The 12,981-nt window shown below is 39.7% G+C and overlaps 1 protein-coding gene across 3 annotated transcripts in view; it reads right to left on the reverse strand.

The window, feature by feature from the left end:
* Window positions 1-465: 465 nt before the first annotated feature.
* The window catches only part of LOC148538172 (cohesin subunit SA-2-like), a 125,952-nt gene continuing 113,436 nt past the window's right edge, over window positions 466-12,981 (reverse strand). For all 3 annotated transcript variants that reach the window (XM_088458733.1, XM_088458726.1, XM_088458741.1), the window contains exons 31-33: window positions 10,283-10,412; window positions 1,197-1,281; window positions 466-770 (exon numbers count right to left, since the gene is read on the reverse strand). In XM_088458733.1, coding sequence (XP_088314859.1) covers window positions 723-770; window positions 1,197-1,281; window positions 10,283-10,412 — 263 coding nt within the window. In that variant the 3' untranslated portion in view covers window positions 466-722. The remainder of the gene's footprint in view (window positions 771-1,196; window positions 1,282-10,282; window positions 10,413-12,981) is intronic.

A 12,981-nucleotide genomic window follows, 5' to 3' on the forward strand; every position in this document is an offset into this window, starting at 1 on the left:
GGACCGCGATCTGCAGCGCTATATAGCACTTGCCGAAGATTTCTGTGAAATCTCCTGCATTGTGCTATAAGTACATTGCTACACTACATAAAATTAAGCAGAAACTGGTTTCCACATAATTTTATGTAAAAACAAATTGATATATAGGCCCCTTAGCTTTCAATCTTTTCAAGCAGTCTTTAGGATATCAGTTCTTTATTGGTTCATACAATACCTGCTAGTTCACCATTCCTCCCTGTGTAACTCCCCATAATCTGACTACCTCTGGCTGTATATTTATCTCATTACTTTGTAGTTTCTTGGGGTTAAGAGGCTCCAATACCTACTGTTTCAATCTGGTTTCATTTGGCTGCCACTCTGGTCCTGAATATGTTGGAAGTACATAAATAAAATGAAACACTGAACAGAAATGGCGGCAGTCAGAGTTTAAAAGGTGGAAGAAAATACCTATTTGGGGAATATCAGTTTGTGTGAAACAACCATTTATTGTAAAACGTATACAGTCTGGTTACAGTACAAAACGTAGATTTAACTACAATAATCAACCTGGAACATGAGACATTGCATTTTTTTTTTCAATGGAAATGCTGCGATAAATGCATTTGACACCAGTCAGGGCCTGGAGGTCACTTTCTGGAATGGAATCGGTACAGTATTTAGAGGTTTTCTGTTTATGAGGTGGTTAGAGGAAGGCCTGAGACCTGGGAGGTTCACGAATGATTCTAGTCTAAGGTATCTTCAGTTCCTCTCGTTCTAATAGTAGGAGTCGCCTAGAAAAGAAATAACAATATTGGCATTAGTTTTATTATATTTTTCTGCTTTCTCTCATTGGGTACAGAGTACACTCTTCAGTAAGTGCTTGCTGAAGTGCTGGGACAAGGAACCCATTGTAAAGATGTAAACATATGACTTAAATATATGAAGGGGACAGAGGACAAAACTATCAACTGTGCGTCTGTAACAAATTTCCCCTAATCAGGGATCTTCTCTAAGGAAAAATGAAGAACACTGCTCCATTTGTACACTTCTTGCCTTCATTTCCTTGTGTGTACTGTATTGCAGACAAGTAGAATTGGTATATGTTGCTATATACAGAATTACACGAAGCCTCAGGCATACAAAAAGCATTTAATATGTGAAGCAAAGTCTTGGCAATATCAGTACAGAAGATACTTTTGAATTTCTATTCTCCTTACTTGGTCTGTGTCCATTTCATCAACCTCCACATCTTCATTACTTTCATCTATGTTCTGAGATTTCACTTTCTTTGAATGTAGATGGCTAGAAGAAGAGGACAGTATTATCAGGGAAGTCTAGAAACATATAGTTACTATATTGCCAGCTACATGTAACAATGCAATAGACTCCACAAATTTACAGGACATCCTCTGACAATATTGGAATACGCTTGTCTCTGTAAATTAGAAATATATATTTGAACTTTCAAAGGCATGGCCTCAGTCCCCCTAGTCATCTGTTGACATCTGTCTATATGTGCCCATCCCCCCCTTCCCAAAATAAAACACCCCAGATTTGCAGCTAATAGAAAGGCAATACAAGCAAACCATAAAGGGTGAGCATTTCAGTGCCCACATGTGTAAAGCTATTGGACACTTATCTGCAATGGATTTCCCAATTCCTCAATCTGCTGATATCAGGGAATCTGGAAAATCCAACATGTTGAAAATCCTTGATTCACTGATCCCAACTAAAAACTGATCAGGGATTTATGCTGTTTCCCCCCCCCCCCCCCCCCCATCTGCTGACGGATCAGTGTTTTTGATCGGCAGAACAGGGAATTGCCCCAAAGATGTATGGCCCACATTACCCAAATAGATTCTTGGCTTTAACAAGCTAAAGGTGCTTCTACCAAGATTAACACAAGGGGGAAGTGTATATACTTTTGTAATCAATTGTCATTTAGTTTAGCTGGTTGTTTTTTTTGTGGTGATCAGTAATAAGAATCCACTAAGATGTAAGAAAATGAAAAGAAAACTGAAGGTGATGAATACTTTTTATTAAACACATTTTACAGAACCTTATCTATGTGGTGTATACTTAGTTATGAAATGTAATGTTAAAGGCCCCATGCTTAACATAATCTCCCCTGAAATGCTAAGTGATGAATATACATGGCCATGTAGGGAATATGTGGTAGTGTGACCAGACACCATTTTGACCATGATCTGAAGCTTAGCTTATTGTCCTTCTGCACCATATTTTAAACATAAGTACTGTATGTGTATGACACAAAGATACCTCTGCTGCCAGTTTCATACTGCAGATATACCCCCATTGCCCGTCATCTAGTGCAGGTACATTACCAGTAACAGTTATATATTGTAAAAATAATCTCTACTGAGAGATGCAGTTATAATGTCGACATTTACAATGTCAAAAGTTACTATGTTGAAATGTTGACATTGAATAACTGACAAATGAAATGTCGACATTCTGCAAGGACCAGAGTGTTACGGGAGGACTAGTGTTTGGGTCAGGCTACTGGAGCTGGGGTTAAGCACAAGGTGGAGGGTTAGGGATACTCACCACCAGAAGAGTGGCAAGATTCATGATGTCACCACTAGACCTGGAAACCACTGCTGTACCAGGAAAGTCACCACTAGACCACCAGGAATGTTTTGTCAATGCTCTAATCATGTTGACACTTCAGTGTTGACGTGGTCAATGTCGACATACATGAAATGTCAACATGATGAATGTCAACAAAATATACCACAACCTCTACTGCCAGTCATGTTTTGCATGGATACCTCTGTTTCCAGTAATATACACTGCACTGAAATACCCTGCGGTTCAACAAGTGAGAGCGGAGCTGCTGATCACGTGACTATGTTCCTCTCACTATTGGTGGAGTTACAGTCTGATGGCATCAAACAGTACCGCCAAGCAATTGTTCCCTGGTTGGCACACAAACATTAGCAGAAGTGCTTTCAGCCGGTGGGACAGAAGGACATACTATGAGTATACGTGTTCTTGACTTGTTCTGGTGGGACAGTAAATTTGTTATGGGTGCCAACATTGGTCCACGGGCTATATGTGGTGCACCCCTGAGTTAGACTGCCTGTGGGTGTACCAGTTATCCATTTGTATCCTTTAATGAAAATAAATAATAAAGCCTCTGTAAAACCTACATATCCAATCACTGTGAGCTGACAAATGTATTTGAGTTTTTTCCTGCTCTCCACTATTCGTGCTACTGCTGACAATAAATTCTTTATAAAAGGCATGAGTTTAATGATGGCAGAATAATGTATATGTGGGCGCTGCAGACAGAAATGAAAGTTCTTAAGTTTTCAGCATTTTGTCCATTTAGCCATTGATTTGTCACAGCGAAATGAAATGTTATAATGTTGATTTTGTGTCATATTATGCATCAGAGAAACAAATGCACAACTGGGAGACTAATGTATCTGTTCCTCCCTATTACAACCACCCTCAGCTGCTTCTACCCCCAACGTTCTCCATGTCAGTGTAACAGCTGTTTCTTCATGTACCGACTGTTCCACAGCTGTCTAATCTATCAGTCACCTGCTGTCACTGTGTTCCCCAGTTGTCTCTGTTTTTTCTCTAGGTGCTTACACAGTTTGAAGAACTGCTACTGACAAGATGACAATATGTGGTTGTGGTAGCACTGTTTTTGCAAGTATGGTTACTTTAAGTTGCATATTACACAATCCTACAAGTTGCAGTGGTTAAAATGACAAATACACACACGCACATATATACATATAGAGAAAGAAGGTTTGCAAAAGTATCCAGCACTGTAAAAAGTTAGCAGGCTTCTCTATATTACAAGTGACACTTACACATATTGTTCCACACAGCAAACCAGTACCAAACTGATAATTCATTTATTTGGCTGCAGATTCTTTTTCTTTAATACTGAAAAATGCTGCTTACAGAAGTATTCAATCTCTGGAGACTAGTTACTTGGTAGAACCACCTTTTGCTGCAATAATAGCTTTCAGTCTGCTGAGCTTCTGCCCGGGTTACATAGTGTTTGGGGTGATTTTGGCCCATTCATCCTTGCAGATTATGCTCCAGGTTGCGCAGGTTGATTGGATGATGCTTGTAGACTGCAATTTTTAAATAGTGCCACATAGAGATCTTGACTTTGATTTAGCCATTGTAGAACATTCACTTTTTTGTTTTTGTTCAACCAAGCCATTGTTTATTTGGCCTTATACTTGGGATTATTGTCCTGCTGAAAGGTGAACTTTCTTCCAAGCTTTAGTGTCTAGCATGTTGTCTTATAGCATCTCCATGTATGTTACATTATCCATACTGCACTGTTGGGATGAGTTTGCTGAGGTATGGGAGTACCAATCATATTCTACTTAACATTTAACTAGAACCTTCTGGAAGATAATAGCTAGAATCTGATTGGTTGCTATGGGCAACATCTCCACTTCTAAAAACTCTCACTTTAGTAAATGTACCCCCAAGTCTTAAACAGTCCTCCACCCTGAGTTCTGCCTTCCCAAAAATTCCTAAAAAAAAAAGCTGAAAAGTGACAGTTTTGATGGAATAGGAAGAAAAACACAGAAATAATCTTAAACTGAAATGACAAAGTTCTAATTTTTTTATTTTTTTGCCCTGAAATTTGGCATGCAGAACTGAACACCACCCCTCAGAAAATCCCTATGGGAGAATTCCACTTATTTGATTCAGCCTTAATATAAGGGCACGACATCAACGGAGGCACTCACGGACTAATAACAGATGGTCCACACGACCCAAAGAAATCTGTTGCAGATTTATTTGGGTTGTGTGGACCATCTGTTATTAGTCCGTGAGTGGCGCCGTTGATGTCGGTTATTATTCTCTACAAGAGTTGGAAGGCACCCGGCAATATTGTATCATTACAGTATCTGGGAGTGCTGAGGATTTGTTTGATAGATATCCATCTATCTATGACACTGTTGACAACTGATGTTAAGAAAAACATTGGCAGTGTCAGCTCGATGACTGCGCTGTGTGCATGTGGAAACTCAACCACTGTGGTTGCGCCAGCAATGGTTTTCTAACAATGGTTTAAAACTGCTGGCAATTTTGACTTCCGGCTCCGCCCACTATGCAGTGAGCTGTGTGTGGCTAGGGCTCCGCTCCAGACCCAGTGAACTACATACCACAGGGCTGTTTAACAGCCTCCAATCTGCCCCCTGAAGCTTCCTCAGACACTCGAGACCCCGCTTACCTGTATGGAAAAGTATTTCCCCTCCTTAATGCCGGGGAAATCACAGAGGAACCGCGCTGACCGCCGCCCCTCCGAATCCAAGATGGCGGCCACGACTCCGCAGCAGGGAGAATCGATTCCTATTTCTACACAGCAAGCAGCTCAGACATCCTCAGAGCCTGCTACAGGTACCGCTGATTCTTTTATAACTTATGGGGAGGTGGTCCAAGCAGTTAAAGAAGCTATGGGACCTATGCTTCAGGAACAGGCAGATCTATTTCAGCAGACAATGTCTGCCTTAAAGGGCCAGATGCAGCAGATCTCTCAAAGAGTTTCTGAAACTGAAAATATGTCTGGATCTAATTTTCACGAACTTAACACTTTGAAAGCTGAATTTATTACATTACATAAATCTCACCAGCAACTACTTTCTAAAGTCGACGACCTTGAGAACAGGTCACGTCGGAACAATTTAAGAGTCATAGGTCTCCCGGAGACCATTAAAGGGACAGACCTTGTTAAATTCTTATCTACACAACTCCCGACACTTTTAGACGTTGCTGAGATCTGTCAGGATATTATTGTGGAGAGAGCGCATCGTTTGGGCCCGCAAAGAAACACTCCTGACAGGCGACCTCGAGTTGTCATATTCCGATGCCTGAATTATGTCCATAAAGATATTATATGGTCAGCATCCCGCAAATGTCGTAACCTTACATGGGAAGGTCACCGCCTATTTATATTTCAAGACTTTTCTACAGAAGTCACCAAGGCTAGGAAGGAATTTTCCCCTATCTGCCAAAATTTAATCCAACATGGTCGTCGCTTTGCTTTATTATTCCCAGCACATCTGAGATTATACGATGGCGACACATATAACGATTTCACCACTGCAGCAGATGCTGAAGCTTATACTCTGGAGTTATTTGAATCCGAAAAAGACTCCGCACTGTCTTCTCCTACTTCACCCACGAGGGTCTGAGTATAATGTGTTCTACTGACATTGCTGTTTAATTCGTTACCTTGTGTCACCCTTTGGTTGACAATGACTAATACATTCACTTATAATACACGTTGTTTTACAAAAGTGAAAATATTCTCTGCTGAAGGTTATATCACTATTGTTGTGCTGCGTCTGGTTAGGAGTTCACTGGCCAGTACTCTTTATTATTGGCGCCTATTCACCTGCGCCAACCGGAAGTCTCAATCTTGATAACGAAACAGCCTGTTTGTAATTACAAGTATTCATCAGCGCCTTTTACAATGGCTGTGTTACTATTGCCCCATTGTATGTCTTTTCCCCACTGTGTCCACTCCCCCTCCCCTTGTCCATGTATGTATTTATTTTTCTCTTTACCATGTCCTTATGTTAGGTTTTATATTTTGGCTCATTGGAATTATAACACATATCCTAGTAGCATCGTCTTAAATTAACGTTATGTCACAAATAAGATTTGGCACTTGGAATGTGGGAGGATTCCATTCCCCAATTAAGCGTAAAAAAATTCTAATATATTTAAATAAATTACATCTAGATTTGGTGTGTTTACAAGAGACGCATCTAATTGCGACAGAGGTTGCTAAACTTAATATGATGGGTTGGAGAGTATTGGAGTCATCCCCATACAACTCCAAATCTAGAGGTGTGGTGGTGATGGCCAGACATGATCTACCTGTTACAGTCCTTGGGACTGAGACAGATCCTGAGGGCCGATATGCCATCCTGGAAACTTCCATTTATGATGTTCCTTATGTGATTTGTACTATTTATGCACCTAACCGGTATGACAAGAGATTTTTACGTTCTGTTCTTTCAAAACTATACCCTATATGTAATGAGAAAGTAATTTTATGTGGAGATTTTAATTTAATAGTATCAAAGGAGATGGCTTGTCAACACCCATCCCGTCGATCTGTACACATGCCCAGGTACGGTATACCATATGTCATGCAACAACTGCAGCTCATTGATGTTTGGAGAGCCAAGCATCCCACTGAAAAAGATTACTCCTGCTTGTCGGCTGCCCATGGCTCATTATCCTGGCTGGACTATATTTTGATGTCCGACTCCATATTTTTTAAATCACTTGATAGTTGTATCGAACCAATAAGTCCCTCAGATCACGTGTTGGTCTGGGTTGATCTTGCAGTCAATGTAGATAAAGGCCCATTTCGCCAATGGCGCTTTCCGTCCGGCCTAATGTCCTCACTGAAATTTCGTAAAAAAATTGAGTCCTCATGGCAAAACTACAAGCAGGATAATCAATCACATGAGCAAGAAGACCCTCTGTTGTTCTGGCAGACCTCAAAGGCAGTACTCAGATTGGAATTGATTTCATATGTCAGTTATAATAGAAAAAGATTTTTGAGAACTTTTAAATCTGCACAACAAGCACTTACAGAATCCTTTTCGAGATTTAAAACTTCTCCTACTTCCGCACATAAACAGTTGTACTTAGGATAGCGTAAAAATGGGTTTTACAGCCCAACTGACATGGGAGATCGGCACCCATTCCAAAGAGGGTTTCAATTTTACAAGCACGGCAATAGGATCGGACGCCTCTTATCCAATCTTTTAAAGGTCCCACGACTGTCCACTCTGGTTAAAAGACTCCGCACATCCACCGGCTCTTACACTTCCTCTAGTAAACAAATAGTCGAAGAATTTCGTTCTTTTTATACCAAACTACCTTGAAATATCTGGGGATACATATTCCTTTTGATCCTGGAAAACTATACTCGGTGAATTACTCCCCATTACTCTGATCAATATCAAAATTACTAACAGATTGGTTATCCTTATCTTTGTCCTTACTGGGACGCATTGCCGTCTTGAAGAGTGCTATATTCCCCAAAATTTCATACCCTATGCAGATGTTGCCGATCTCCCTCACCAAAACAGGTCTATATGCGCTTCAAAAAATTTTCACTAAATTTATTTGGTACTGCGGAAAATCAAGGATTACCTTGACTAGACTTAGCTTGCCCCGGAAAGAGGGGGGATTGGGAGTCCCTGATCTAAAGATTTTTTCTTTATCAGTTGCCTTCAGATATATTTCAGATTGGTTACTGAATCGTTCTGTTTATACCTCTCTGGATGTGGAGAAGGAGTTATTTAAACCATACTCCCTGAGTGCTCTTCTCCACACCCCCAGAAAATCCATTCCCCAACAAATTATAGCAAACCCCCTGTTTAATAGCACCTATCTAACCTGGATAGCGATTAACAGCAGGCTGTAAAGGGATTGGCATTTCACTCCGTTTATCTCTATCTGTGATAATCCACTATTTCCCCCTGCTATGACCAATAGGGGTTTTGCAGAATGGAAGAGGAAGGGGATTTTAATAATCAATGATGTATTCGACCCGGGGGGTAACATGCTACCATTTATCAACATCAGAAATACCTTTAACGTCTCGAACAACTGTTTTTATATGTATCTCCAATTGCGACACTATATTTCTGGTCTACCTAAAGCCTATTTAGCTCCAGATGGATCTGACCCACTAGTTTCACTTTTATCTCTAATAAAATTCCGTACCCATCATACTAAACTATTAACTGACATGCTAAATAAGACTGATTCCCACCATGCCTGGAACTCTTTACATAGTAGTTGGTCCAGGGATATTCCATCTTTCCCGGAACCTAACAGCTTTCTCTTACATTTTGACTCTACAATGAAGCACTTGCGCACGGCAATGCTCCAAGAAGTACATTATAAAGTACTGAATAGAGCATATATTTCACAACATCAGAGGAAATATATGGTCCCTAACTAAACAGGTCGATGTCTTAAATGTCATCATGAATCAGCCTCCTTTTATCACAATTTCTGGGAGTGTAGGAAGATTCGCCAATTTTGGAACAAAACAATTGTGTTTATTAATAATATTTTTTCCTTACATTTATGCCCAGACCCTTCAGCGGTCTTATGTCTTATTTATACCAATTGGGAACTGGGCCCACATAAAAGAACCATTATTCCTTTACTTTCTATTATCTTAACTACGGCCAAAAAAATTATTTTAAAACAATGGACCAGTAAGACCCCACCCTTTATTTCTGAGGTACAACATTTACGGCTTAAAAATGTATATTTTGATAGGAGGGCTTCATTTCCGGATGTCGAGAAGGGAGTAGTGCAATTTTACAGGAGATGGGGTCCTTACATTGATTATTTGCCACCACAGACCCAAACCCAAATATTACAGGTGTTTGAAAATACAGACAGCTGATTTAAATATAGAGGGTATGATTGTATTATATTACACTATAAGTTAATAATATATATACTATTAGTTTATTTGTGACGATAAGCGGATATGACTGACAGAAACAGAAAAATAGGAGCCTGATTATATACGGATGGAGAAATCGTGAGATTCCACATACAACTTCTTTTTGAGAATATTCCCTATGTCAGTCCCACCCTTTATGAATAATTGTACTTATTGAACTGGTGTACAAAAGAGCAATGATGGAAATGTTTGTTAGTCTGGTTTAATTAATTTAGACAGCGATCTCTTATTTATTTATTTTTTCTCTTTTGGTTGTTTTCTCAAACTGCACGAATGGGGAAAAATTCAGAGCAGGCCTCTGAGTACAGATATTCATATTTTTTCAAAGTAGTATTAAAAACCCCTATGTGCATCATCACTACAGATATCGTTATTGCTGTATAGTGAGTTTGTTGTTCGACTATATATATTTTATATTCTGGTTATAATTTCCATGTATGTCGAATTGTTACCATAATATCTATTTGTACTTAACACAAATCATCTAATTCTTTTGTATGTAACTATTATAAAATTTCAATAAAAAGATTTAACAAAAAAAAAAAACTGCTGGCAATTTATGGTACAGCCACTGATGGCCAACACTACAGTATACCATAAATAAAATTCCTATTTTTATGGTATACTGTGTTAAAAAAATTTATTTTCGTTTTATTAAAATTGTGTTGGATAAGTTTTAAATCGATGATCTTGACCTAATTCAATCATAAAAAACCTGACAATTTCTGAGCGTTATTTGTAAGAAATATTAGCCAATTAAGTTGTTAAACAATATCCTCTAACCTGTTCAGCGATATAATGTCTTCTGATGTCTGCTCCTGAAATGCCTCCCGTCTCTTGCTTTTAGCAGAATAATGTGAGTTCTGTTCCTGTAACGTATGTTTCTCCACCAGGCCTCTTCCTGGAATGTGCTCTGTAATGCAGAGTACATAACTGTAACTGTTCATACACAGCCCATATTGTCACATACTGAAAATATATTATTATAAATCCTAATAAAAAAGATACTAATTTACAGTATGTACATTTATATTAAAGTCATTTTTTTATGTAAAATTTTATGAAATATCCTGTACTTATCCACTTCTGATTTATTTCACTTTAATATATATGAGTTTTTCCAAGTCTGTAGTTTCAACACCTTAGCACTTGCTTGCTGATGACACCAGTACTGTAAGTTGGGGATACGATCCCTGGCAATGAAGTGCCATAGAGCTGTGCAACAAAATGTGCAAAGATTGTCTATCTGCAATGTGCGCAGCTAGACATTACGGTGATGACCGCTGAAAATTAAATTCCCCTCTATTTGTTTTTAATCTCACAAGCTACTGTTTCTTTCAGTTCAAACATGGGGCCAGGTTCAGATGTGGACACAATGGCAATATTTACACAGATTGAGCGATTGCTATCCATTGGGTATGCATGAAAGTCACACTCTATTTGTGCAGCAACAGAGGATTCACTTGCAAGGTGAGTGACAGGTAGTCAGCATTTGGGGGAAGTAATGGGGGGTGGTTAGAAAGAAAAAAAAGCAGGCGTGTCAGACCATTTAAATTCTGTTTTCTGGGCGTCCATACATTAGCCACTGCGTGTTTGGAGACCTGCTGTGTCTGTGACAGCTTAGACTGATGGCTGCCTGATCTGTGTTCAATGTTTCTGGTTTTGTACGTGAGTGTCGGATGTGAGATGCTTTCAGTGGGCGCCTCTAAGCCATGGACGGCGAATGGCTCATTCGCATACCTTCGCAATTGCAAATCCGTAAAAGATCATCTTTGCGTCCACATCTATATCAGGCCCTTAGTGTTTCAGCTACAATAAATAGTGCTAAGGAATATGTGTTTATTTTTTCTACTCCTGTACCATACTGTAGCTGTTCTTTAATGTCTTACAACTAATGTAATGTTTACACTTATTGCAAACTATGTTACATCTATCTGAGCTCAGCTTCCTTGTTTTTGCTTTCCCAACATTATTCTCAAGAGTCCTAATTTTACACATTTTAAATCAAACTAATTTTTTTTTTTATATCTTTTCTATCAGCTAACTTAAGATATTAACAGTGTACACTGGACATGGTGGGTGTAGTAGGTTCAAATCCCGACAGCGGAGGCCCGGGAGGGGTGAAGATCCTGATCGCTAAATAAGGTAAGTATCACTAACCTAATTCCCCCCCCCCCCCCCCTTAGGGGTGCCTAACCCCAAGCCCCCTCTAAGTGCCTAAACCTAACCCCCCCTTCCCAGCAGTTTAAACCTAAAAGGGGAATTCAATATGGGTGCGAAAACTCAGTTTTTGCATTAATATCGCAGCTATGACGTCATTATCGCAGGTTTTAGTTTTATACTTTATTCAATTTCAAAGACTTTTCGAAGGTTCGAAAAGTCTTTGATAAAAAACGGGCATAACTTTTCACCATTGAATAGGAGTCGAAAAAAAGTGCAGAATTGGGGTTTAGGGGTGCAGGCTTAAAAAAAATTGCCTGCACCCCTGGGAATGACATTTAAAAAATAACTGTGTCACAAAAAGTTTTTTAAAAAAAATAGGGACACCCCAAAAAATGTATTTAAAAATTGGGGTGAAAAAAAAAAAATTGGGAAAAATTGTTTAACAATAGGGAAATAGGTTCAGGGCTGTTCTGCAAGTATGCGGAAGGTGTTTTCTAGAATAGAATTATAGTGGCAGGTGCACAATTGCAGAATTTTTTAAAACTTACTTTAGGGACATCAAAATTTGCTAGTACCCATTTTCATGTACCCCAAATTTGATGGGACCACTTAAAAAAACGAAAAAAATAACCTAAGTGCTCTTCTGCATCACTTCTTCAATGTCAGGAAAAAAGCACCTGCCGCAGCTGTTTAAATCCCCGACTTTCATTTGCAGGCTAAAACGGGGGGACCCATAGTGATCCCCCATGTTTTTACAACTTTAGGGGGTCCTACAATTTTTTTAAGGAAAATTTTGTAACTTTATGCAAATCCCACTTCGCAGGCTCCCGTTTTCGTTAGTTTCATATTGAATACAAGCGGGCGCGCGCCCAATACTTTATCCCAGGTAAAAGCTCCGATATGAAACGTAAACTTCGACAGCGAAGTTTACGTTTCATATTGAATATTCCTCTAAGTCTCCTGGGGGGGTGCCTAACCCTAACACCCCCTTCCCCTAGCCTAAACCTAACCCTCCCGGGAGGGGTGGAGGTGCCTGACCCTAAGTCCCCCCAAGAGCCCAAAAATCTATTCCCGACCCCACCCCGTGGCTGTCTGCACCCGTCTTACATTCGTTGGGTATGCCAGGTGTCGAGTTCCTGGTGTAGGTCTAATGACAGGCGTCGCGATTTCGACAAATGTCATTAGTACCCTGCCTGGATTAGACAGTCGGGAAGCCGGTGTTCGGAATTTAGACCGTCGGCTTCCTGACTACATCACGGCATGATATGCACAAGTCTATGTACAGGAAGTAAATTTAGAGCCGGATTTGATGATCATGG

This window comes from Taudactylus pleione, unplaced genomic scaffold, assembly GCF_031769625.1.
Source record: "Taudactylus pleione unplaced genomic scaffold, aTauple2 ptg000041l, whole genome shotgun sequence".
Lineage (NCBI taxonomy): Eukaryota > Metazoa > Chordata > Amphibia > Anura > Myobatrachidae > Taudactylus > Taudactylus pleione.